A 27,462-nucleotide genomic window follows, 5' to 3' on the forward strand; every position below is an offset into this window, starting at 1 on the left:
TAAACAACACTATCAAAAGCACATCCTGAAGGTTTTTAAAGGCAAAGAAAATCTTCTATATAAGTGCCCCCCCCCCCCCCCCCCACCAAATACCAGACTTTTTAATCCCCAATTTACAAGATCCTGTCTGGTCCAGTCTAATAAGAGTCCATAAAATCCCTGTAGACTTGACATGTGGCCTAATTATTGTCAGAGAACATTAGTTTTATTGCCTACAGATAAACTGGTTATTTCCTGTGTTTTGCATTTTATTGATTGAATTCCTATAGTTTTTTTCCTTTCATAGAATTTTTTTCAAATTCACATAGATCTATATGATAGAAAAATTTGTGCTGAAAACAATGAACAAATAAAAACAATGGGTCACCTGGCTTGTTTTTGTGAAGAATTGTTTTGAATATACACCCACTGTTGCTGAAACTGCTAGCGATTTTTTTAACATTTTCATAATTTTCTGCTTTTTTATAAATTTCAAGCAAACTATACATCAAGACAGCACAATAAGGTTAATTCTTTTTACAGATTTTATTATATACTTAATTGATATCATAGTCATATTTATAATACTATATCCTTTCAATAATGGGTACAAATAAAAAAAAATATTGTTTCATATTGAACCTTTTTCAATGAAAAATACCCATAGTGAAGAATATTTTTTTTTAAATTTTGAAAAAACTATTTCATAGAATTTTTTCCTGTTTTTCTTGTGTGTAAGTAATTGTATTGTGAGCATAAAAATGGCTAAAAAATGTATGGGTCACCAGGCTAATTTTATGTTAAGACCGCTTGAATACAACACCTGTTCGAATGAAAAATGGCGCGAACCTGACCAAATTGATTACATGTATATCTGCTAGAAGTTAAAAAAAAGTTTTAAAATTTCGTATTTTTTTCTATAATTGAATATTAAATAATCTGAAAGGAGATATTGTCTTATCAGTACTAAGTCAATTGTCTTACATTATATGAACAACACTGTCTTGGTACTAAAATGCGATGCGAAAACACAACCACAAAAATGGAAAGATACCTTTCAGGCATGATACTTGTCAATACAACATAAACCAGTATCAACATTTAATAAATGATAAAACTTATCAAAAATGTTATTTCATTCAAGATTCCTCATATTTAAGATCGTCTATCACATGTTTACTTCACTTCAGTTTTCCATAGAAAGTGTCGGCTGTGCAGAAAGATGCGCATAAAAAACTATAGGAATTCCCTTTAAACGATCTTTTTATCTCTCGTTATTACAAACATTAAATTACCAATAATTGTTCATATCACTTCACAATATGGTGGATTCGAGCACAGTTTTCAAGAATAGTAACTTTACATTCGAGTAATATTGAGTACGGACACAGTTGGAGTACGTATGAGTACGAACGTAGTGTCAAGCTTTCCAAGCTGCTATACTAGTAAATTCTTCGAGAAATTAGATAAAAACATACCGACTGATACTTACCAAAATCATAAATATGATTCCTAAAAACAAAGAATCGCATAGGTTACACGCGATTCTTAAACATTCACGGTTGTCTACAAAATCTGAATCGACGCCGAGTTTTAAAATGGGAGTAAACAAGAGAAGAAACGCGTACGACCATTGTTGGGGGCAGCGCATTTGGCGTTAGTTACTGATACAGCAAGTCAGCAACACATTCTATGGTTTAGACTGCATCTTTATGATGTCAATCTGCGCAGAAATACATTTCATCTGACTGTTAAATATGAATACGGCCAAATGCTGGCAAAATCTTATTATGCTCTAATGCGTTCATTCTAGCTTTGATGGAAAAGAATATATCAGAAAATATATCTAAAGTAGGCAGTACTTATATCCACTCCTTTTATGAATTACAAGTATATATTTTATTGTTTAAATGTGACGAAAAAATGGATGCGAAATACAAGCTGTTTACCGTCAACGCTTTGAAAGCAAAGACGTGACTTCATTAGCTACATGAAGCGTAATGAAGTTTCGCTAGATGACGCTGCATTACGCCTTCATCACCTAGCTGTAACGAACACAGGGACGTGTTGTTTTTCTTTTCGATTGGATGCTTGCATGAATGTCTTTTGGGCCATGAGATATCTTTGCAGTTGGCTGAATGGTTTAGAGTGTTTTTGTTGTTGTTGTTGTTGTTTCAGGGAAACTAGTTTTGTTATTGTTTTTTTTTTTGCAATCGACTGCTTTCTTGGATTTTTTTCTATTTAGTTGTCAAACAATAGCTTAATAGGACACTGCAAAACGCATATGTGTAACTGAAATTTTGACAAAATGTAGGCCAGTGTTTTGAAATCTGCTCTGTGAAATCACCTCATAATGCCAAACACATTTACTTGTGTTGAGGTAGGAAGCATTCAGTCCAGTTCAGTTTCTAAGAAACCTGCTAACTAGCTGACGTTTTTTAACGCTGACGCCGGCGAAAAGGTGAAAACAAAAGCTGGAGATACTATTTGAAATCAAAGGCCTGAATGGCCTGAGTCGGCTAATGATTGATGTACTGACAGTATAGTCTACCAGTTTCAGTTTGGTTTTAGTTTTTTTCTTAAAATTTCATAACACAGCTCGATATTTACCCAAAATATTATATCCGGATACGATTACACTTTTCTCCAGTTTGAACAATATATTTTACAAATTGTGATGATACGAAGACATTTAGCAGCAATTGGCAGTATCTGACATTGAAGTTTACGGTTAAATTACCTCTTATTTAAATCTTTTCATAAAAAAGTTATTTCGTTTCGTGAAAGCAGCCAAACATAGACGATCTACTTTCGATTTCAAAAACTACAAGAAAATACAATTTAATGTTTCGCCGATTTGTTTATTTCTCGAAAAATAAGAATTAAAAATATTTTCAATATCAGTAGTAACTAAACAAACCAGTAAGAGCTTCTTCTTCCGATAATTTATCCGTTTACTGACTGCAAAGTCCAACCCACGCAAAGTTTATAGAAATCATACGATGCGTGTTTACGTTCAATGTGGGAGAATTAAGGCTGATCGGCTATGTTACCTAACACATCCAGACGATTCAGATTTTGTTTTTAAAAAAGCATTGTGTGCGTTTCTGTAATTTTATATACGTTTTTATACGCTTAGAAATCATTTTAAAAGTTATTAGACATGCGTATTTGCATTATTTCTATACGTAATTTACGCTAATACGCATCTTATCTGGAGCCCTGTGGAACTATTTTTTGTCTTTCGCTGGATGTTACCAAAGCTTTGTAAGCCTGCGCAATTCTTAAAATGCACATTTATGCTTAATGAGTTACATTCGAGAATTGCACAATTACAAGTCATAAATATGACAGATTACATCGTATATTGGTCATAGCAAAGGGAATTGACACAACTTAACTTCATTCATGCAGTGAACTGTTTGAAGTTTGAGAAATCTAATGGAACTACATCCCTTCACTGTGTTATTTGGTCCATTTAGAGAATCGTTGGATAGCAAGGACTCGTCAAAAGGCTTTCAGCCTTTAGCCGACTCAAAAAAAAAATCAAATAGTCGAGCTATAAACTATCTCTTAAACCGAGTAATATGATTGTTGCTAATAGAAAGAAACTCACTGTTTACTGGTAACTTTGGCGATTTTTGAAGTTCTGGACACTTTATTTCGAATCAGTGTGGCATAAAATCAAATGAATTGAAAATTGTATATTATTAAAAAAAAAAACATTTGAAAAAAAAAATACAAAGAAATAAAAGTACAGTGTAGAGAAAACAGTATCCTGCAATGTATATCTACCTTAAAGTGCCTGTTAAAGACCTAAAATTCCTTGTTTAAGTTAAAGACGTTAAATTTCTAGAGAAAAAACAGCTGTCCAAATAGATCTTTATTGAAAGGCCTAGATCTTGGCAGTGGGCCAAGGGATTTCTGTCTACCTTACAAGTGTATCAGTTAGTGAGAAGAGGAAACGGTGTACTTTATTTAATAAATGTTGATAACTTTTAAAGTTATACCTATGATTATTTTTAAAAAAAAATTTTTTGCCATTTCTATGTAAAGAAAAATATTTGCTGATCAAACTCAATAATAAAATAATTAGAAACTTATTTCCACAATAATAAAAAAATGGAGAAACTTATAGAGAAATAATACTTTAGGAAATAAACAAGTTTTTGTTTTTTTTGGAGAATAGCGATATTTCAGAAAAACGCCACAACCCGTGTATCATTGAAGGTTCCATGTTCACCGCCTTTTTGTACTTTTAGCATGTGTAAATGTTGAGTTCTGCTCAACCCGGGGCTAGAGGGCGTGGACTATTTCCACTACCGTCCATGAACAGACTCAGTCAAACCGAGCCTGCAACATTTTCGTTTTTGTCGTGTTGAGCGACCTGTGAAGTGTCCACTTTTTCTATTTCACTCATCTAAAGCTTGAAGAATACTGTTAATAATATTTGTCTAAAATTGAAAACGGTGGCAAATGTGCATTTCAGTGTTATAAAGTAAAACACGAAAAAATACACTAATGGCAACTTACTGAAATTAAAATTCAGAACAGATGGAACACAATAATTTGATTTTACCCAGCAGTATTATATTCAAATAATGGTGAATGCATGAATACGAGAAAACCATTTTCCCATTCTTTTTGTAAGTATTCTATATTAATATAATGGAAGGATCGCCTTTATCAATATGGCCCCTTTCATAATAATTATGATATCGGAAAATATTGTTTGTCAACACAAAGAACTAAGTGAGTTTTCACTACACCTGTGTTTTATCATCATGCTTATTTTTTAAGTTTAATTCCTGTATCTTTTATTATTCCATCTGTAATTATTATTATTATTATTATTATTAATAATATTATTTATTATTATTATACAATTAAATTAATAATTATTATTATCTATGTAATATCAAACTAATAATAATAATTATTATTATAATTACACATTCACTGAAAGAAAATTAATTCCTTTCAACTCCACTGCACACATCTTCATGGTCTAGTTGGGACCTCTTCTGTGCCTGTTGCTCCCTAATCAGTTACAGTAACATAATCGCTGATAAGCAGCAGATAAGATGGGGGTTGTATATTGGATTTGCGGGGTGCGAGGGGGGGGGGGGGGGGAGGCACTTCTAGGCCTTTATGCAGGGTTAGAAAAGGACTCCTTGAACAATTACATTTGCAGCCAAAAAGATTCGAATTTCGAATAAAACATAAAGCCAAATGGGAAGGTGTTTTGCTTTAAAATGAAAGTATCCAAATTAGCATAGACTCAAAACTGAGTAGTTTCAGTACAAATACATTTTGTATATTCATCATCTTGTTCCAACTAGTAAATATCTATTAAAGGTAAAATTAATCAATTCAAGTCTATGCTATGAATGTAGAAAGGCAAGCACATTGTTTTTTGGAAATGCCAATATGCTCAACATATGTGGAACACATAAACTGAGTTTTTAAGAGTTTTAAACATCTCAGTACATTTTAGTCTAGAAATATTGTCAGTAAAGGAACAAAATAGAAAGGTTATAAAACTGTTTGATCCTTTTTATGAAATCATATATTTTTCAGGTGAGAAAAGAAAATGTTTGCCTTAAATGGTCAGGTTTTTACAGTATTGGAGAACTTGATAATATGAGCTGTCTTAAAACATAGAAGACGGATCATTTACCGTACTGTCGAACTATTGTGAAACCAATTAATAATGCAACAAGCCGTTCAAAAAAGGTTGCAAATAAATCCTACAGACAATGTAAACTTGGTTGAAAAAACGTAACGTTTTAACTATGCTTAATCTGCCCAAATTTCACAGCATCGTAGCGGTGGTCAAGACATTTTTTATTCTCATTTCATTCAAGAACATTTCAGGAATATTTTGAGAAAATTGTTTTAAAAATCTATGGAGGAGAGAACGAGCAGTAAAATGTTTAATAAAAAGTATTATCTTTTCATAACGCTTTTGTGTGTTTGTGCGTGCATGCGTGCGTGCGTGCGTGCGTGCGTCTGTGTGTGTGTTTAACATGCATTAATGTATCATGAAAAGTGTGACAATAAAAATCGGAAAGAAATCGGAAAATGGTTTACAAAATCAGAAATCGCTTAAAATGAAATTTATGCAAATACAAACAGTTCTTTGTGAAATTTGATGTACACAATCTGCGTTTGAGAACATATTTGAAAATTAGATCACCGTATAGGTTTCGACGAGATGGTTATAAAACAAAAAACAAAATAAAATGGCCGCCCCGAAACTAAATATATCGCCGTAAAAACGCCAACGTTACAAGGCTAAACACTTTTTGCGCAAAAAGTGTGCATTTTACCTTTTCGATAATTATAAATTGGATGAAGGTCAGCATTTGCTATTATTTAAACATGTTACGCCGCTCATTACGCCTTCTTTGCCTTAATCTGTATTCAGCACTTTCATAAATAGTTGAGAATGATTGAAATCAGGATTTCACATAAAATTTATAATTAATATAGCTTTTGCTCACCACTAACATTGTGTGAGAGGCATTGTGATCCTTTAATGGCAAGTAAAGTCATTCAGACACAAAAGTTTTATAACATAATATTGTATACGTGCATTTTATTAACTTAAAATGCCAAAAACGTAACAGAACTATTTTTATACTCACGGCCGCTAAGTTAAATGCATATCTCCAGTATGAGTGTATAACAATATTGAAAATTATAAACAATATTCCCATATTTTACACTGTATGATCAATAAAAAGAACTAAATATTAAATCCGTTAATTTACTAAAATCTCATATTTCCCATAGCCTCTATTGTTGTTTTTTTTTTTCTGATACACTTATTTACTGTCTAAACTTATTCTCGTTAAGATTTTACAAAATTTAAATGATATCAAATCACCGGGAAAAAAAAATACATAAAGTTATCCACGTCATTTTGCTTTAGATTTTCCTTTTTTTCTTTTCTTTTTATGGATAACTTGAATAAAGACGGCCTGTATTTTCTTTTGATGCGAACCCTACATACACAGATTTTTTCATTGTACGATGTGATTATATATTTTTTCTTTTTTGTTCCGTATACAATAACAAATCTCAATACAAAATGTTTGAATTTGAAAATCTAGCCATACAAAATATTCAATCAATAAAATCTTTGACTGCAAATGTTAAATGTAAACATAGCCAATGAAATATCAAAATGTTAAAAGATCTGAGTTAAATGGATTTCATTTCAAAACATCAAATAAATAGAACCAAATTTAGAAAGTAATTTGTCCCGCTATTTCTCAACAAAGTAAACATTATGTGGTTCAAATGAGGACGGTATATGGTGACACAAAAAAATCATTAAAACTGATAGCGTTGTCGTTTCGTACCCTACCGCTATGTATAGCGTATAGAAATCGCCGTGAACTGAAGAAAATACTATTCCATTTTAATACAAGAACTGCACATACGCAAAATGTACACAATGAAAAGGGTGTGGTCTACTTTAAAGGCATTGTACAGTCTTACAAATCAAACGACTATAACAAAAAAAAAAATAGATGCTACATTTCTATTAAAGGGACTAACACACAGTTTAGGCGAAAAATAATTTCTTTCAAAAGTCCATAAAAAGTGAGTACTCTGATTTTAACCAATAGATAGCTTTTCTTCCTAACACGTGACGGTACACTAGGAACCAGTATCCGAAACCTACAGTAAAAAACGCAATTAGACTGAAGTCCAAAACTACACATTTTTTCATATTGGACGGGATGACTTCCGATTTATAAATATAAAGAGTCAACTCGAGCTTACTTCCCTTGTAAAGTTAAGTCAGTAAAATTAAGAGAACGAAACATTAAGTGCGAGTATTCAATTTCTTAGTAAGAACATTTCCTTCCCGTGTTCAAAATTGGATGAAATGAGTTATTTCCCCTTTTTTGTTTGGTGTGTGGGGTTGGGGGGGGGGGGGTGCTCTTGGAGTAAAACATGATAACACACTCATCTAACAACATTAACATATTATGAGAGACGAAATTGAACTTCTCATGTTTGTTGCAAAGTATTCGGTAATGTTTCCAACCTTTATTAAAAAAATGTGTGAATATTTTTGTTTCTATCATTTCATTATGAAACCAAGAGGTACTTTAACAATGTTTACAGAGATAGTACCTATTTTTTTCCCAAAACATAGGGATGAAATATAAAGCTTTGACATGCAGGCAAATGTCCATATATTTCTAAAACAATAGATATATTTACAATATTTTAACCAGAAGTGTATAGTTATGAGCATTTAATATTTTCAGAAAATTTTGTGATCAAGGAAATGTAACTCTTCTTGGTCAAATAGAGCAGAAACATCAGAGGGACATCAAAAATTGGATATTTTCGATTTGGGTGTATTTCTTTTTTCATTCAACAGTGATAGGGATTGCTAAAAAATGATCCATTATAGTTTAATGAAAGTCTTGGACAAACTGCTTTGAAACACAAAAACACATTTAAAGCTGACTACTAAAAGTATCAAATAAATTGCATCGGTATTGAACACTATTGTGAAGATAATAAGACAGCTTCCTATAGTTCAAGATTTGGTAGTAATAACCACAATCGACATATGAGCCGTGCCATGAGAAAACCAACATAGTGGGTTTGCGACCAGCATGGATCCAGACCAGCCTGCGCATCCGCGCAGTCTGGTCAGGATCCATGCTGTTCGCTTTCAAAGCCTATTACAATTAGAGAAACTGTTAGTGAACAGCATGGATCCTGACCAGACTGCGCGGATGCGCAGGCTGGTCTGGATCCATGCTGGTCACAAAGCCACTATGTTGGTTTTCTCATGGCACGGCTCATATGACACAGTGTTGTTATATGATATGGTCCTTTGGGATCATGGAGTACATTCATTTTTACCATGATAGAATTCCGCTTAAGCCGGTGTTAGGGGGCGCGGGAAATGTTGCACATTTCATTACCTCTCATGAACAGATTCAGTCAAACAGAGTCTGCTATTATGTAGTTTGGTTGCATTCTGTGCTTCGAAAGGATCTTTTCACAGATTTTATTGATAAATATCATTGGATGAAAATGCATTTTGGTACTTTTGTAGCTAGCAGAATTATTGTCGTAAAACGCATTCATCATCATCATCTTCATCGTCATTACCATCGTCAGCATTAGTTTCATCATCATGATCATCATTTAAACAGTTTCAAAGTTGGTCCAAACGGGAGGATAAGGTATGCGCCCATTAAGTTTTTCGAAGAGTGTAAAAACAATGAAGCTGTGCTTTCTGAAAGGCCTCGTGTACATACAGATTTGTTTCCATCAGGAACATTTTTCTTTTTCTACTTGAATGCTGGTGATGATGGTTATAATGATGATAACAGTGATTAGATATTATTTAACTAATGAAAATGATGATATTGATAATAATGGAGATGTTGACTGTAATGATGATGTCGGCGTCATTTATCATCATCAACTTGATGAACATTGTGATGATAAACTTTTATTAATAAATAAGTTGAACCATGTCTTTTTTTTTTTCATTAGCATTAAAGGATGCTCCGTCGATTCCTTTAAATACAGGTAGCTTCTTGTATCCTCAAAAACTCGCACAGAAGCTTCCTTGCATTGATATCTCTAGAGTTTAACTGACTTGTCTCCCTTGCATTGATATCTATAGAGTTTAACTGAATTGTCTCCCTTGCATTGATATCTCTAGAGTTTATTTGAATGGTCCCCCTTGCATTGATATCTCTAGAGATTATTTGAATGGTATCTCTTGCATGCAGATTAGGGCCGTCACGATCACGTGATCAACTCAAGGCCATGTTAACACCCTTATCTTAGCATATATTTTTTCATTTTTCTTACTTAAAAGGGACAAAAAGAACACATCGACCATCTTTTTACACGCTTCTGATTATCAGCAAAGCCTATATTCTGTTTTGTGTGCGTATTAAACACATTTTGGTACATCACTGTTAAAATGTGTTGTATCTAAACTAACCAACTTACATTCCTACCATTTTGAGTCTAAAATTTGCTTCACTATGACCTTGCATTTTTGGTTTCACAAACGCTATCTCGAAATGGAAGGAACCCTCTATATAATAGTGTTTAAACATTAGGAGACAAGGAATGAAGATTATTGATAGGGAAGTGTAATTAAAGTTTATACGGAGAAGTTTGTGTGAGTCAGTCTATTCCTAGGAATTTATCAAGGACTGCTACAGTGGTCATAAAAAAAGTGTTGTTTTTGAGAGGGGGGGGAGGGGGTTCGCTTTGTTTTGTTTGAAAAGTAAGTATTTAAAAAAAATGAACAATAAACCCGACCAGCGGTTAACATTTCGTTTATTTTCAGTAAAACTATCACAGCCTGTTACACTTTACTCTCCTGAAAGGATAAAAAAGAATTGTTCAAAGTTCATAGATATTCAAAGTAAGAAAATGGAAAATTGAATGGTTAAAGTAATAATTCATTCACATCGAGTGCTGATGGGGCGTTTCATAGATTTCTTCCGAAGTATGACATTTCAGTACATCTTTGCTATTGGCACTCTGAAAACATATATATCATGTCACGAAAATAATTTTCTTGTAAAAGAAAAAGAATTAACATTAAACACAGAAAAAGTAATCCAGATTTAAACTGAGGCCCTGGAAGTTTGTTAATTTATCTTTGTAATCATAAATGTTTGTTATACAGTAATTCCCATGTGAGTAGCATACTAACCTTGGCTTTCGAGTTATCCCCATTGATGACCCCGTGTGCCTGAAACGGGTCGAATGGAAAGGGGTCGTTTTTGTCTCGTGCCAAATGTCTAATCCATCGTGCGCACCAGGAACCAGGCTTCTTCTTCTTGCAGGGGCCGAGTGTACCGTCAGGCAGAAGATTGTAACGAACCAGAGAAAATCCTATTGGAATTTGTCCTGATAAAATATAAAAAAAACTACACTGAGTTTTTAGTCAGTTAGGGATAGTAATGAGTTATGCAACAATTGAAACAGTATATGAGCCGCGCCATGGGAAAACCAACATAGCGGCTTTGCGACCAGCATGGATCCAGACCAGCCTGCGCATCCGCGCAGTCTGGTCAGGATCCATGCTGTTCGCAACAGTTTCTCTGATTGCAATAGGCTTTGAAAGCGAACAGCATGGATCCTGACCAGACTGCGCGGATGCGCAGGCTGGTCTGGAGCCATGCTGGTCCCAAAGCCACTAATTTGGTTTTCTCGTAGCACGGCTCATATTAGTACTAGTATTCTATGCTCTATAGTATACCATAAATCTGAAACAAATAAATATTTCGAAGATACAACATACATAAGGTTGCTTTGATAACTTTTGTTATCTTTCCTCAAGTGAATGTCATTATTATTCATAAGATACAGTCAGAACTGTCTGTAAAGAATCCACTTGGGTAATAGAATAAATGTTCTTTGTTGACAGGTGTGTGTGTTTGTTTTGGGTTTAACGCCGTTTTTCAACAGTATTTCAGTTACGTAACGACGAGCAGTTAACCTGTACCAGTACAAACCTGCTGCCAACTTCTTCACATGTATCAGCAGTGACACAATGTCTTTTATCAAATCGTCACGGAGAACATACGCCTCGCCCAGAGCTCGAACTCGCAACCCCGCGATCCGTAGATCGGCGCTCTCCCTATTGAGCTAAGCGGGCGGGCTTTGTTGACAGGTAGTCTCTCGATATAGGGAAATGTAAACTAATTATGGTTAAATCGTCTTTCTTACATTTTTAAAATTTTCTTTTATATAAACAAAGGATTTTTCCGTTACCTTTAGCGCCAAGGGAAGTAATGCGTCCATTTACGCCTGAAAAAAGGTTTCCACATTAATGTCCCTTCCTGGTGTAATTCGAATGTGTTGGAATGGAAATAGATTTAGTTTTGCGTGCTTTATTGGCAAATAAAACACAATCTTTCGTTCAGGCACGAAAGCATACAATAAAATGCAACTTTAATTGAAAATAGTATTGATGAAAATAGTGAGGAACATTACTTTCAGTTTGACAAACTCATTCTGTATTTGGGAAACAGATTTTAGTTTGGCGTGCTTTGTTGGCAAATAAAACAAGTGTTTGAGTTCAGATGCATAGTAATCTAATCACGAATGCCGAAGGCCAAGGTGATTAATTACGACGCATCTGAACGAAAAATACGTGTTTTATTTGCCAACAAAGCACGCAAAACTAAAATCTATTTCCATTCTAACATGTTCGAATTACACCAGGAAGGGATATTAATCTGGGGTCCTTTTTTAGGCGTAAATGGACGCATTACAAGTAGGTCATTTTACGAAACGTGTTTTAATCGACAAGACAATATACGGTATAATCCTTCTTTGTTTATATAAAACAAAATCTTAGAAGTGTTAGAATTTAAATTTAAAATGTAAACGTCAAAAATTAATTACCCTTGATCAAATATTCATCTTCCTCATTTCCAATAGAAACGTGAATTTTGGCGTCTGAGACGTAAAACACTTCTGTTATCAGATATATCCGGTCTATGTTTTTATATCCTGAAAATAAGATGTTCAGAGTTTATAAAAAAAAAGAAGAAACAATTTGCTGAAGAGTTTATCCTGTAGTGATATGATATGTAGTATTTACGTGTTCACTACAAAAGAATCAGTGTTGATATTCTTTGTGTATAATCTTAACAATTTTTATTTATGGAAGAAGTAAGCACAAACATAAGGAAGAAGTAGGCACAAAGAAAAGGAAGAAGTAAGAATAATTAAAAGGAAAATGTAAGCACAAAGAAACTGAAGAAGTAAGCACAAACAAAAGGAAGAAGTAAGCACAAACAAAAGGAAGAAGTAAGCACAAACAAAAGGAAGAAGTAAGCACAAAGAAAGGGGAAAAAGTAAACACGAACTAAAGGAAGAAGTAAGCACAAAGAAAAGGAAAAGGGAAGCACAAAGAAAAGGAAGAAGTAAACACAAAGAAAAGGAAGAAGTAAGAATAGTTAAAAGGAAAAAGTAAGCACAAAGAAAATGAAGAAATAAACATAAAGAAAATGAATACATAAGCACAAAGAAAATGGTGGTGGAAAGGAATAAGTAAGCACAAAGAAAAGGAAGAAGTAAGCACGAAAGCATGCAAAAAATACGAAGAAATAATGAAAAAATAAGCGCCAAGAAAAGGGAAAAAGTAAATACAAACTAAAGGAAGAAATAAGCATAAAGAAAAGGAAGAAGTAAGCACAAAGAAAAGGAAGAAGTAAGAATAATTAAAAGGAAAAAGTAAGCACAAAGAAAATGAAGAAGTAAACATAAAGAAAATGAATACATAAGCACAAAGAAAATGGTGGTGGAAAGGAATAAGTAAGCACAAAGAAAAGGAAGAAGTAAGCACGAAAGCATGCAAAAAATACGAAGAAATAATGAAGAAATAAGCGCCAAGAAAAGGGAAAAAGTAAATACAAATAAAAGAAATAGGTAGACGCAAAGAACGAGAAGAAATAAGCGCAAAGGAAAGAAAAAGGTAGAATTATGATTTTTCTCCCCAATTAATTCAACATATAAACATGCTGACTGCTCAAAACGTTTTGAAAATACGCGGTGTATACGGGTATGTTTTGCATTAACTTATTGGCAATATTTAAAATGAAAAGCTTGACAGCAAAATAACTTTAGGCCTATAGCGTACAAGTTCTAGTGTGTAATTTTGATATTATGTGTTTCGATCTATGATGAATTTTATATGATAAGTGTGGTAGAAATTATAGATGTAAATCCGTTTTCTTACAACTGCTGAACTTCATTTCACAGATATTCTGGAAAAATCAACACACAAAATATGTGACTAACAACACCATTATCGTCATTCAAAGGGCTTATTTTGTATGCATTTTATAATTGTTGTGCTTTCAAACCGATAAAATACGTTTCTTTCTTAAAAACGTTTTTACATTTCTGTAATTTTCGTCTCGTACTCAAAACGTATGTTGGGGTATTTAAAAAATATATTTTATAATACCATTTTTGAGGAAGTCGACCACGAGTTCTCCTGGTTTAGGGGCGAATTCCATTGCCCATTTCTCACAGCCCCAGAGTTGCACTGTCAGCGTCTTTTTCACACCATGTTTCATATCGGATTCGTGAAACTCGTAAGCTTGGTTCAGTTTCAGTTCTTGTTCTTTCCTGACATTCCCAAGTCTGTGAACAAACAAAGAACTAGATACAAAAAGTGACGAACGTTCAATTCAGTGTCTACATGCATAACCGCTACTCTACTAAATTTCTATAAAGACCTTGTCCATCTTTCAATTTGGACAGTACCATTGACAATAAAAAAGGGTGCTAACCAAAAAAGATACTGACTGAATGGCGAACAGTGCAGATCAAGATCAGACTGCACGGGTGTGCAGGCTGATCATGATCTAAACTGGTCGCAAAGGACTGAAGAATCAATCGTGTCCAGCATGATAAAGGTTAAAATACACCATAATTCACGCTGTTTAATTCTTTCGTTTTTTAGCTTCATACTTTTGGCATATAATTCACAAAACACAGAGAAATAGTTCCTAATTTGTTCTAAAGAAAATAGGGATGGACAAATTAAACAATTTCTGACTTATAACTATAGCAGTTCTATAAATGATCTCACAAAACGAAAATATTTCTATTTCTTATTGGGGGTCATCCAAATATGAAACAAACGTGTCAAAAAGCAACTAAACTGAAGATAAGTGAAAAAAATACACAGATATAACCAAAATGACTATTCGTGAAAACAGGTCACACCAGTCAATCTGGTAAAATAATTGTCCGACGTTTAAACACACCAAGCATATAAATGAGAAAACAATTATAAAACACGTTTCATGCGTTTGTTAAAACTGGTAATAAGAACAGCACAGTAATTAGTATACAAGGGATACAATATTTTCATACAAATCCACCGTTCTAGTGGCGAAATTATCGTGCGTGCTTCTACAAGTACCATAAGACTTTCGTGATATAACTATTTTTCTGGACATAGGAAGTAGAACGCTCATGTCATCATCCTGCTTTTGCAAACAACATCGTCTTATTTGGAAATGTTAAAATCCCAAGTTACACTTTTGATAAAGTATCTTCGTATTAGAATATCATATATTTGGTATATAATGAAACTTGCACATAAAATAGCTGAAATCCTTGGCAACCTTTGCATAAGGTCTCGATCAGGGTCAACAGTGACAAACTGTGACAGCTGTCCAACCGGAAGTGATGACGTCATTACACCCGTCAGTTTCTCCATTCTTGTCCGTTTGCCCTTCAGCATAACGTGGCCAATATCAAAATGGGTGGCTTCTCTCAGGAATGGTACTGGAAAAATGTTTCCTCCTACAATAAATGTAACTACACAATAGACGTCACAAGATATAATATGTCACATTCTTAAATTACTGCCATGACATAAAGAAAAGACGTTTTATTTTAGAGATTTTATTAGAGATTCATTATGATATTTGAAATAGGACTTGTTATTGCCCTTGAAATGAATATAATATGAAATAGAGATTATAGTCTAGGAGCTGTTCTAAAGAACGTGTTATACACGACAGGTAGATCTACCCAGGTTTGTGTACGGCGAAAAATCTCAGCTGCTGTGGAGTGGCTGAATTTCTTCGTTATTGTGTGTACAGATGATACACTGAACGGCTTTGAATACACACATGTTATAAGGTCGCGCAAAATTGTTTTAAAATGTTTGATACCAAGATAGTTATAGACCCATTTCGCACAATTTCTAATGTTTAATATTGAGACCTTTCATGCGTGAAAATACATTTGATGTTGATGAAAAATTTCTGTATTTCAACTCTTATTCTCAAAACATATAACATGACAGCTCTTCCATTAACATCTAATTTTCAAAGTTATTGTGAACGAATATAGGCTGCATTATCCTTTAAAATGTTTATTAGTCATCAACAGTTATGAGAAATGTTATTTTGTCATCAGGATAAAGCTAGTATCTTAACGAATTTTGTGATATTGGTTAAGATGGTCTGCAGTTCGTAGTTACCTTAGAAGCGCCATCCATCATTGCTTGAAACAGATTCCAAGGGCAGACTACTCTTTTCTGACGCTTTTAGACAATGGATATCGCGTCTACAAAAAGGGGAATACTTGGAGGCGTTGGTATAGCTGTTATATAGGTAGACTTTTTTGTTTACATTTTTGTGCCCAGTAATAGCACTTTTTGAAGCACCCTCGTATGAAAATGCACAGATATATTGATTAAATGCACGTTAAAATAGACCATATAAAAATAGCTGTGTGAGTGTGTGTTTTAGCAGATTCGGTGTCATTCCTACCAGATTTATTACAGTTTTAATACTTCAAATTTAGCATGTGAACAACTTACAGAGTACATTAATTTTGTGTAACTCATTCGTAGTTGAATGTTTATATTATTTATTACGGAAAATTATCCGATTCGAATGTCCATTGTCCACTGTTGAACTTCTCGCCACTTTCACATACTTCAAATTACAATCTAAAATTAACATGGATAATGATAATCATAGGTACTTTGTTCTACCTAGATTTCATTCAATAATTAATTGAGATTTATTTTCTAAATTACCCAATAAAAATGAAACTGAAGTCTGAATAATACTGCCGTTAGTTTGAATGTCAAGTTCGAATTCCGTATTGTATGGAAAACAAAACAAGTCATTGGCATTTCCTAATTCTATAAGGCTTCATACGGATATTAAAATCATACAAGTTTTTCATTCATCATACCCAGGAGAAAGAAAATCTTGGAGTTCAACAGATTCTAAAGATCTTAAAGGGACATGTTTCTGCATGCACTTCGCAATTTTATCAATTATTTAAAAACATTATTTACAAGGTGCATTAAATATATCCCTATTTAAAATCATAAATCAATATTATTAAAACAAATACTTTGTTCACAGTTGTAATAAAAAATTCTGCTAAACGTTCAATTCCCGATTGTTTTGTTGTTTTTTTTAATCTGTGTATTTGAATACTATGGCCGAGTGCTGAATAGAGCTTATTTAATCACTGTGTCTTTACAATGTTTTACTATTAATTACTTACAAATGAAAAAGCGTCTTCAGAAACATGAGATAAATCTGACAGTGTGCCCCTTTAAAACGTTAAGTGTGTGAAGTTCAGATTGTTATTCTATAAAACAGGGCTAAATACATAGCATTTTCCTGATCTAAAAAGGCAACTGAGGATTTCTTGTAAAATTGATTGACAAAATCCGTAGATTATTAGAAAACATGTTAAAGTGTGGTGTGGTACTACACGCCTCTTTTCAAGACCTCCCTTGTTGTTTCAAATTTGCAACTAAATATTTTGATAAATACAATTTTAAGCAGCAGATAATTGACTTCTTTTTTTTTTTTAAATCATTTTACAATATGACTTTGGTCTTTTTACATATTTTCTGATTACAGTGCTTAACCCATAGCTTGCTGGAAGCAAATGATTTTGCCTTTGCGACCAGTGCAGATCAAGATCAGCCTGCACATGGTCTGCACTGTTCGCTGTTCAGTCATTAAAATTTCAGTGAACACCCCTTTAAATAATAAGTGATGCTGCCCAAACTGAATGATGGACCAGTTCATTTTAGAAATTTAGCAGGGTAAGGGTTAACGGCGATGTACGCTTTTTATGGTACAAACACTTTTGTGCTGTTTATTTATAATACTAAAACATTATGTAGTTAATAAGTAGTTATTCGAATACATGTACATAAAACAATTTAAAAAACACCAATGTCCTATTTTAAAATCCTACACGTAATTAACACTTTAATATTAATGGAAGAGGCTTCATTATCTTTATTCCACGAATAAGTTGTTTAACCATTCTTATCTAGAAAGAGGAATATTATTTTTAAAATTGCTCATTGTAACAGTCTCAGGAAAAATGTGCAACCTCGACCGGGATTCGAACCTCGGACCTTCGGCTTACCGTGCCAATGAGCACGAGCACCCGATACAGAACCGCTACACACATCCTTCTTTATTGCGAGACATTGATGCACTCCTGGCCAATGTCCTGCGAATATTAACGAATTCAGATGCACATCCCACCAAACTGCTTCGCCCGCGATGGTTTCCAAGGGTGAGCATCCGACGAGCCCAAAGTAAGTTGAGGAAAAAGTGCAGCCTCGACCAGACGAACCTCGGACTTTGGCTTACCGTGCCAACGCTCTACAATGAGCTACCAGAGGCCACCGATACGAGATCCGTACACACTTCTCTTATTGCGAGACATTGGCATCCTGGCAATGTCTGCGCAGACTGTTACCGAATTCAGATGCACACCCCAGCCAAACTGCTTCGCCCGCATGGCTCCAATGGTGAGCATCCGGACGAGCCCCCAAATGTACAGTCTCAGGAAAAATGTGCAGCCTTGACCAGGACTCGAACCTCGGATCTTTGGCTTGCCGTGCCAACGCTCTACCAATTGAGCTACAGAGGCCACCCGATACGAGAACCGCTACAGTATATTCAACTGATCTTAATGCAAAATTTGTAGCAAATCTCAGAGTAAAATACTAAATCTCTCATGCTCATTTTATACTTAAATATTTAATAAAATAGATATTTCTTACCCAACAGCTGAACGGCTACTACATCTCGTACATTTTCCCAGTTTTGTTCCGCGTTACATGTCTCAAGCTTTTTAAAAAGCTTCGAGTCCATTTTTTGAGAAGATTTGGACTTTGATCTATCGCGCCATCACCCCGGAAGTATGACGTCATAGAGATTTCTTAGCGACGTCGTCGTTGAAATCACGTCACACTATGACGATGATTTTCTAAAATTAGTATTTTTGATGTTTTTAATAATCCAAAGTATTTTAATGTATTAGCGCGGCCTTTTAACTTATAAGTATATGTGATAAATGAATAAACAAGACCTTGTTTTTTTGTTGTAACATCCTCAACCGGAAACGGAAGTTTGATTGTCATTTAACGTTGCATAGCTGCGACGTCTGTTTCGTTTTTATCGCCTGTAGAGAAGCTCAGCAAAGAAATATCCGGTTTATCTGTTTTTAAAATCTATATCATTGGTGATGAGAATCACAAGTTAATGGCGTTTAGGAAGAAAAGTCCTTTGGCGGCGGTATTTGACCGTGTCCGTTCACCGTTCGTCTGCGGCGGACACAAATATTATGATAGTTTGCTAGAAAAGGCGGAAATTGGTCAAAGACATGTGTATCCTCAACAGTTTCTGGAGTCGAAGCTGACAAAGACATGGGAAGTATTTCGGCAAACATTTATTGATGAATGTTTCAACAAAGTAATAATGATTTTCATCAACAATTTCAATGAGGATATACATGTTTTTTTTATTGATTTATTAAGTTGAATTGATAATATTCGAGTTCGAAGCATTATTCTTTAAATTAATTGAAATACTATCTTTTGCTTCGCTGCAACATCAAAATTTTTTCTTAATTTACCTATTATAGACCAAGTCAAGCTTTTTAAACAGCTTTCAGTATTTTTTTTTGTGGGGTGCGGGGGGTTGGGATTATACTTTAGATCTATAATAAGTGGTGATCGGCAATATCTTGTTATTGCCGCTACGGAATGAACTGTGTAATATCCTTCTTAATTTCTGTCTACCATCTACTTACAGAGATATTACCTGGATTTTGTCCTCAACTTTAAGAATCAACTCGAATCGAATATTTTTTAGCATATTTTTGAGCAGTGAATTTCAGAATTTCAGTTTTTTAATCTCATAAGGTTTCCAGTGGATTTTTTTTAACATTCTACAATCTATTAAGATTTACTGGCTGTGACTAAAACAGATCAGAGGCGCTTGTGATATATTACAGACTCCGGTATATACCGGATTCAACAGTATCTTAAAGGTATATATTTTGTAACCATAGTGATACCAACTCTAACCTTTAATCAGTATGTTATACTTATTATACATTAAATGCGTGCGGACATGCAAAACATTGCGTATTTTTTACCGCGCGCTCAAATTGATAATCATTTCCGGGCATGCGCAGAACGACTGCACCAGAGAAACATCGAATTATTAATCAATAAATATCATTCCAGGAAGTGGAAAGAAATGGACGGCTGTACCATTCCTCGATATAGTGGATAGTCCATGTGCTACTGGCTCGGTGATTCTGTGCACGAATAGAGAGATCAAACAGAAACTCACCGGGCAGCCAAAGCCAGCGTTCTTCGCCGGACATGCCAACGATTTCTATCCACAAGGTGATCAGTCCTAGATTTATAAAACTTTATGTCACACGTCCAAAAAAGTTGATTTATTCGTACATAAATTTATGGCCTTAGATCAGTTGTACATAATGATATTTTAATACTAATATCGCAACAAATATATGAAAGGTCATTTGGTAAATATGCTAAAGTATGGAATATTCGTGTGTTGATTCACTACTTTTTCAAAACAAATAAAAAAAATATATGAGATTGAATAAGCTGCAACTGTTTTTTTCTGCCATGCTATTATTATTTTCTTTTGTGGATGAATGTTATATCTGAGTGATTTGACGTTTTTTTCTTTCTTTTTATGATTGATATACAAGTCACGTATTTCCTAATTAAATGAGGTTGACTAGAGTGAATGTTGTATTTAAATGTTAATCACTTAAATTCTGCTCTTTTCTTATAATTAGATAATCAGTTTTTATCTATTTTTTTGTATGTTGAACTGTTGTATTAATTTGATAGAAGGCCACATTAAAACTTAAGATAATTAATATGTTCTAACACTGTTATATATCTTTATGTGTTACCTTCTTTAATTGCGATTTCATCACGCAAGAGTCAGATATACATTATATCTCATTTTAAATGTCTATTGAAATGCAGAAAGATGTTTTTGAATTTTTATATATCTTTGAAAATGTTCATTTCATGGTCAAAGCTATATTTTCCGTCGTGTACAATTTTAGCCCATGAAACATTCTGATTGTTTAAGAAATTTTACAATTTTTACATGACCATATTGCATTTGTTTCAGAATGTTTCATATCAGGCTGTACACAAATAAAATCTCAATTTGACGTTTTACAATTTTTTGATGTCCATTAAAGGCGCCCATCAAAATCGCTTTTTAATGATAACTGTCATTGGAGTTCATTAAAATTATGGATATCATTTACGTTATCGTCTTGATAAAACAGTGTTCGGAATAATGAGTATATAGACTAAGCAATTGTGCTTGAAGCTGTCATTTGAAGTTGTCGCTTCAATGTACACTCTCCAACGATTTCAATTTTTCAATGACACGAGAGTGTTTAAATGTTTCTTTTACAAGTAGAGGACCCATAATGACACTTCTCCGTATCCTACTTCGGCGGATTCCGCACCTCACATGTGATTTCGTAAAATCAAACGAAAAGGTTTCATTTTGTCTTGGCAAGGTTCCTTATGCAAATGCATCATATCGGCAAAACGGTCTCCAAGCTGCATGTGCCGATAGGAAAGCGTAAGAAACATCAGATAAAATAGTAGTAATTACAATAAAATCTGTAAAATAATCCTTTGGAAGCAAAGAATGCAAACAAGAAGAATAATAGCAGACTCGGTTTAACTGAGTCTGTACATGAGAGGTAGTAAAATGTGCAACACCTGCCACGGCCCCGGACAAAACCGACAAAAAAAATGCACTGAACGACTTTTATTGTATTTTATTTTAAAGACATCCTTGGCATCACAGCGTTCATAAATCATAATATTTCAGATAGAGACTTTATGCTGCCACCAATAGCTCCAAAGACTACGCCTCTAAGATGGCGGAACTATTTTCGGGTGTACCAGTCCCGCCGCGCGGAGAAAGCTGTAATGATTTCGCTGACATTGGAAGACAAGAGCGAGATAGAGGAGAGATTGACACTCGACAGTCTATTTTTAGATCTTGATAATTTTGGTGAGTTCAGATCGGCTACCTTACATTTAGGGCCCTCCGTGGCCGACAGGTTAATGTTTCTGGCTTCAAATTACTTGCCCCTCACCTGTGTGAGTTCGAGCCTCACTCGGGGCGTTGAATTCTTCATGTGAGGAAGCCATCCAGCTGGCTTACGGAAGGTCGATGGTTCTACCCAGGACCCCGCACGTGATGAAATATTGCACGGAAGGGCACATGGGGACTTCCTCCATCATCAAAGCTGGAAAGTCGCCATATGACCTGTGATTGTTTCAGTACGACATTAAACCTAACAGAAACAAAAAAAATAATATCAATAAATATATTATATTTGAAAAGGCTTCAGTCTTATTGAACGTTTGAACATCACAGTGGCCAGTAAAATTGATTGCATAATACGTGATATTAATATAGAATTACAGAATTACGGACTTTACTAGAGGGTCATTCCAAAACAGAAAATCTGCAGAATCAAATTATGTTTCCATTTAAAATAACTGATTACGGAAACTGCAATGCTATACAGCGGGCATCTGACTTGGGGGACTATCTTCCGGTTTTAATATAATCAGCCATAACTCATACAAGCAATTCTTAGCCAGCAAATGTTAATTTTGCAGTCTCTTTAAAATCATTCCTGTTACATTCGAACTAAAACTAAACACCGTGTCGTCTGCGGCGACAAGGTTCCAAGATTGTTGAAGCGATGAGCTTTAGTCGGAAACAACCAGTCGGATAGCCTGTATTTATTCTCAGTCTGTTACCCTAGCTTTTGAGCAGTAGCAATTTACAAGTGATGCCAAGTTACAAAAACTTAACATATTTCAGAGGACACCGGCTTTCAGCACAAATACTGCTATGTCGTAACTAAGGTGCTTACGGCAAGGAGCCTTAAAATAGAGTTTACAGATGACGGGGAAGTTTTCTACGAGACGGAATTTAAAGCTGCCGTACCTATCTGCTTTCAAGCCGCAAAAGTGCACGTGCTCTTGGAATCGGCAGGACTTCTCAAGCGAATCGAACCTGTAACTGGTGTGCTGAATTTAAACTACAGAAAAAGACGGAATTGGCAAAACTTCTTGAACGCTTTCATTCCAAATCAAAACAGATTAGGTAAGTTTTTGTTCATTATATCGTTTTATGAAGTGTGCAGTTAATGTAATATAAAACTGGATTAAATGTTCACGAAGTTAAAGAATTTAAAGATGTTTTTTCTTGGACAATACAGAATTGCACTATATGCGCATTTACGGTCCTAATTATCTGTATAATACATGTAAGACAGGTAAACTGCAACATCTTCCGTGGTACACTTTCAGGTTTTAATCATACTACTTCATATTGCACATTTTTGTTGCATATACACATTATAGCATACATGTGTTTATGAAATGACTCTTGAGGCACCTTTTACCATAAGCCAGCCAGAATGTATGCTACTGCAAAATATAATACGTTGGCGAAAACTTTGAAAAAATGGAATTACCCTGTTATAAGAAAATTAGGAAAAAGTGACATCTGCATGATTCAAAATTAACAATCACTTCTTTTTATATGCATAGCAAACATTTGTTGAAATCTGCGTTTAAACTGAAAAATGAGTGAATTGAACTGGCTAGTATATTCCTTTACCATGGCAATGATATGTATTATACACGGGGATGGGGTATGACATTAACCCTTAGCCTGCTGCAGGCGAATTTAACAGCCTTTGCAAACAGCTTGGAACCAGATCAGACGCCGATTAAATCAGGTTCCAAGCTGTTTGCTACTCTGACAATATTTCTTCCAATTTTGGAGCAAATTGAATGAACTTTACAATTTTAGCAGACGACATTTCCAGCAGACGACAGTTTATCTAGCTTGCTAAAGGTTAAAATTTGCTTTGAGGTCTATTGCCAATGTTATCCGTCATTGTCATCGAATATGCAAATACTCACGCGACTTAGAATGTTATTTAGATACTAGTATTACATTGACGGTCTTATTCAATATGAATATTCAGTTTTTGGTACGGAGATTAGAGTTGCATAAATCATCGGACTTTCATATTAAAACATTAGGTCAATGATGATTCTACCCTTTGTTTGATACTATGGAACGCCGATGCCATGCTAATTGTTAAATGCTAAATGCCATTTAATTAAATCATAATGCTATTTCCAAATTTTTTAAAGTGAAATATTGATTGCCAAACAGTAATTGTCAAATGATAAATGCTGATTGTTAACTGCAAAATGCGAAATATCTAAAAATGCCAAATGCTTATTGCTGACATTCTCATCCATCCGAGGTTCGTCAAAATCCCTAAACGAACCTCTGATATGCGAGAATGATTGCATAGTGCTTACTCATATAATAAGCTGACTGTATCATAGGATGAATGTACCATCATTGGCCTTCCTTAAATAACCTTTCCTTTGTTAAAAACTTTTTGCTTTATATTTGAAGTAAACAGTTCCGGTCTAATTTTCCCATGACCGGTAGAACATGTTATTGCTTCAAATCAGACTTGTAGAACATTGTATGTTTTCAAATTATAAAAGTTATATTCATTAGCTTAAGCGATACAGAACACTAACTTATGAAGTTAAAGAATTTGACGATTAACATTTATCATTTTGCATTAAGCATACTGAGCTATTTGACATTTATCATTTGGCATTTAGCATCAAGTATATGGCATAAAGCATTTGATACGTAGCATTAACATTGCAGCAATATTTGGAATTTAGGATAAGTAAATGACATTTAGCACGAAATAAGCACGCCAGTCGCAACGGTCTTTTAATGATACCACTTTCGTGTTTCTTTTATATATTGTAAGGGAAAATTTTAACGAAAATTCCACGGCAAATATAAAACTGCTTTTTTTTCAGGACATTCATCCGGGGATTATCCTAACTCAATGCAGGTACGGAAAAGTACTGTTTTGAGGTCTTACCGTCCACATATCCTTCCCCGACCAAACCGACGTAAAAATGATCTAGTCTGGTACTTCGACCACGTATCCGAGCTAAGGTCAATCCGATTAAATTTCCAACAAGACTGGGACTTAAACCGACGGCTGTGGCTGGATAAAGCGGTAGATGACGATGACGATGATGATGACGATGATGATGAAGAGCAGGCTCCGTACACATATTATCCACAACCCAGCCGCCAGTCCATCGAATACGAAGATTTCGAGTGGTAAAAATGATGAACACTTATTTATTATTAGATCTGAATATTCGGCAAACTGATCTTTTTTTTGTGGAAAATAAAGAATATTAAAATCGAAAGGTGTTGTGTTAATTTGTCCACAATAAATATCTATTTACATCAGTAAGATGTATTCATATAAATTTGCTAACTCTCCTTTAAAACAAATCAAACATTTTTTTTTTCAAAATACGCAAGAAAATCCAGAAAAAACACTTACGTTACTCTAGTCAACTTAATTGTACTTGAAAAGACATAAGACCACAGTTATTTTTACTATATGTTCTATATAGACACTGGACACTATTGCAATTTTGCATGCATTCCAAACCCCCCTAAAATACCTAAACTCAGCAGAACTATCCAAGAGAAAAAATTCTAGCCACAGTAAGGCTCTTTTTTTCGCCATTTTGACCCAGATCACATGCGTATGTGGTCAGTCAAGGGCAAGTAATTGTGATCTTGTGCCAAAATCATATAAAGACACATAAATAACAATAGCAAAGTACATCTTTTGAATATTTATTTTGCGTTGATGTGACCATATTTACGTCTCAGTTTCTTATTTCTAGTCATAAACTTCAGTTATATTTTAAAACGCCATAAAACTAAATATATTTATGATATTTTAAGTGCCAAAACTGAATAAAAACATGACAGAAATGAGGGTTGATGCATAAGTTCTTGCATTTACAGTTATTATCAAAACTATGCGGTTATTGTATAGTTAAAGGGTAAGAAAAGCCTATAATAAGGTAATTTGATATGAAAGCCACCCCCAAGCCTTTCACAACGCTGAAAGAATTTTTAAAATTGGACCACTATTGAAAAAGATATGGCTGTTTGAAATTTAAAGAAAATGGCTGATCATGGAGGCAGCTATTTTAGTGTGTTTATGACGTCATTTACACACTGTGAATTCTTTATTTAGCAAATAACTTTTTAAATAGATTAATTCAATATGTTTCTTGAGTGTAAGGTGTAAAATTTGATAATTTCTTTCATTATAGATGGAAAAGGTAGAGAAATTATTTTACAGAAATAAGTAAATACAGTTCAAATGTGTGTCTAAAATTCAATAATCCGCCATTTTGTTTTTTGCTGCCATGGAAACAAAATGGCCACCAATTTGACCAAATATTTAAATGCTCAGACCTTTCTCATTTTTACTCCGATTTTGAAAATTCATTCACTTCTTTAAATGATTTAAGTTCAGATTGACAATTCCCTTCCGTTTGCAGTAGCACTGCCGTTATAGATGCAGTCTACCATGTCTCCCATGCAGAGTTGTTGTTCTTTCACATTTGTTTCAGAAGTGATATCAGGAACCACAATTCCAAGAAAGTGTTCAATATTGATAACTGCGATGGCTATTTAATATATGGCATTGTGAGATATATGTGAGTTACACGTGTGAACGACAGCTCTGGGGTGGTAAACTGTGGAATTTCGTGGTGACATTGTAATGTTCTTTTGTCCTTTAGAAATTTAAAACTAATATCAATATTGTCATATAAAAGCAAGAACTTGTACATTTTGGTTGCAGCCACTTAGTAGCTTAAACAATGAAACAAAAATGGGTTGAGGCACTGTGAACTTTAGCATAATACAGAAGAAATAAATAAGGAAAAAAACAACGGCAATTCAAAATATAAAGATTAATTCAAATAATCCGTAAAAAGCTAGCACAACCAACAGACAAGTGTCAATAAAAACAAACAGAGTTTGGAATCCCAGCATCTCTGACAGTTCCGCATTTTTACACATTTTACAGATAGTCAATATTCAATACGGTATAGACATTTGACATTTTTGGTATTACTACATTCTAATAAATAGACATTTGACATTTTTCAGGTATTACTACATTCTAATAAATAGACATTTGACATTTTTAGTAATAAATAACTAACTGACAAAAATCAACATGCATTCATATTACACAATGTTCGAATTTTGCCTGTGTCCGGACTAGTTTCAATAATATTTATGACCCGGTAAATAAAAAATTCTTTGTTCCAGGAAAATTTATAGTCATTTTAGCTAAAATAAACATATAGAATGGATAATAGTATATAAAAGGGTGATTAAACAGTAACCTAATGGTCAGATGTTGTTATTATTTGCCGGCTTCGGATTGGTTGAAAAATGTGTTGGGAAACCCGTAACATTCAATGAGACTTCAGCTGATTGGTTAAAAATGTGTTGCTTTGAATCATGAAAATATCCTTAAAATCTGGAAATATAATGTTTTCTGTGCATTTTGAAGTATTTTATAGCTGCCTGGCTATATATTTAACTTTGAAATTAGCAATTTAGTGAAGTCAGTACTTGTTGGAATTTACCACTAAAT

The 27,462-nt window shown here is 34.1% G+C and overlaps 3 protein-coding genes across 4 annotated transcripts in view; 1 reads left to right on the top strand and 2 right to left on the bottom strand.

Moving 5' to 3' along the window:
- The window catches only part of LOC123557780 (protocadherin Fat 3-like), a 28,807-nt gene extending 21,612 nt beyond the window's left edge, over positions 1-7,195 (bottom strand). The window contains exon 1 of the mRNA XM_045349467.2: positions 6,630-7,195. Within this exon, the coding sequence (XP_045205402.2) occupies positions 6,630-6,701 (72 nt within the window). The 5' untranslated portion in view covers positions 6,702-7,195. The remainder of the gene's footprint in view (positions 1-6,629) is intronic.
- A 3,114-nt stretch (positions 7,196-10,309) lies between these two features.
- LOC123559177 (uncharacterized protein C11orf42-like) lies at positions 10,310-18,749 on the bottom strand. 2 transcript variants are annotated; one of them, XM_045350993.2, is made up of 6 exons: positions 18,593-18,749; positions 15,150-15,330; positions 13,979-14,157; positions 12,409-12,516; positions 10,709-10,905; positions 10,310-10,369 (listed from the first exon to the last, which is right to left on the bottom strand). In XM_045350993.2, exons 1-6 carry the CDS (start codon positions 18,681-18,683, stop codon positions 10,355-10,357), a joined length of 771 nt encoding a protein of 256 aa, XP_045206928.2. In that variant the 5' UTR covers positions 18,684-18,749; the 3' UTR covers positions 10,310-10,354. The 2 variants fall into 2 exon arrangements, with proteins under 2 accessions (XP_045206928.2, XP_045206927.2); XM_045350992.2 differs by having other exon boundaries at positions 10,310-10,533.
- A 198-nt stretch (positions 18,750-18,947) lies between these two features.
- Positions 18,948-25,189, top strand: LOC123559176 (uncharacterized). The gene is made up of 5 exons (XM_053544140.1): positions 18,948-19,282; positions 20,061-20,227; positions 21,723-21,908; positions 22,734-23,018; positions 24,785-25,189. Exons 1-5 carry the CDS (start codon positions 19,074-19,076, stop codon positions 25,099-25,101), a joined length of 1,164 nt encoding a protein of 387 aa, XP_053400115.1. The 5' UTR covers positions 18,948-19,073; the 3' UTR covers positions 25,102-25,189.
- Positions 25,190-27,462: the final 2,273 nt, after the last annotated feature.

The sequence above is a fragment of the Mercenaria mercenaria genome, chromosome 5 (genome assembly GCF_021730395.1).
Source record: "Mercenaria mercenaria strain notata chromosome 5, MADL_Memer_1, whole genome shotgun sequence".
Lineage (NCBI taxonomy): Eukaryota > Metazoa > Mollusca > Bivalvia > Venerida > Veneridae > Mercenaria > Mercenaria mercenaria.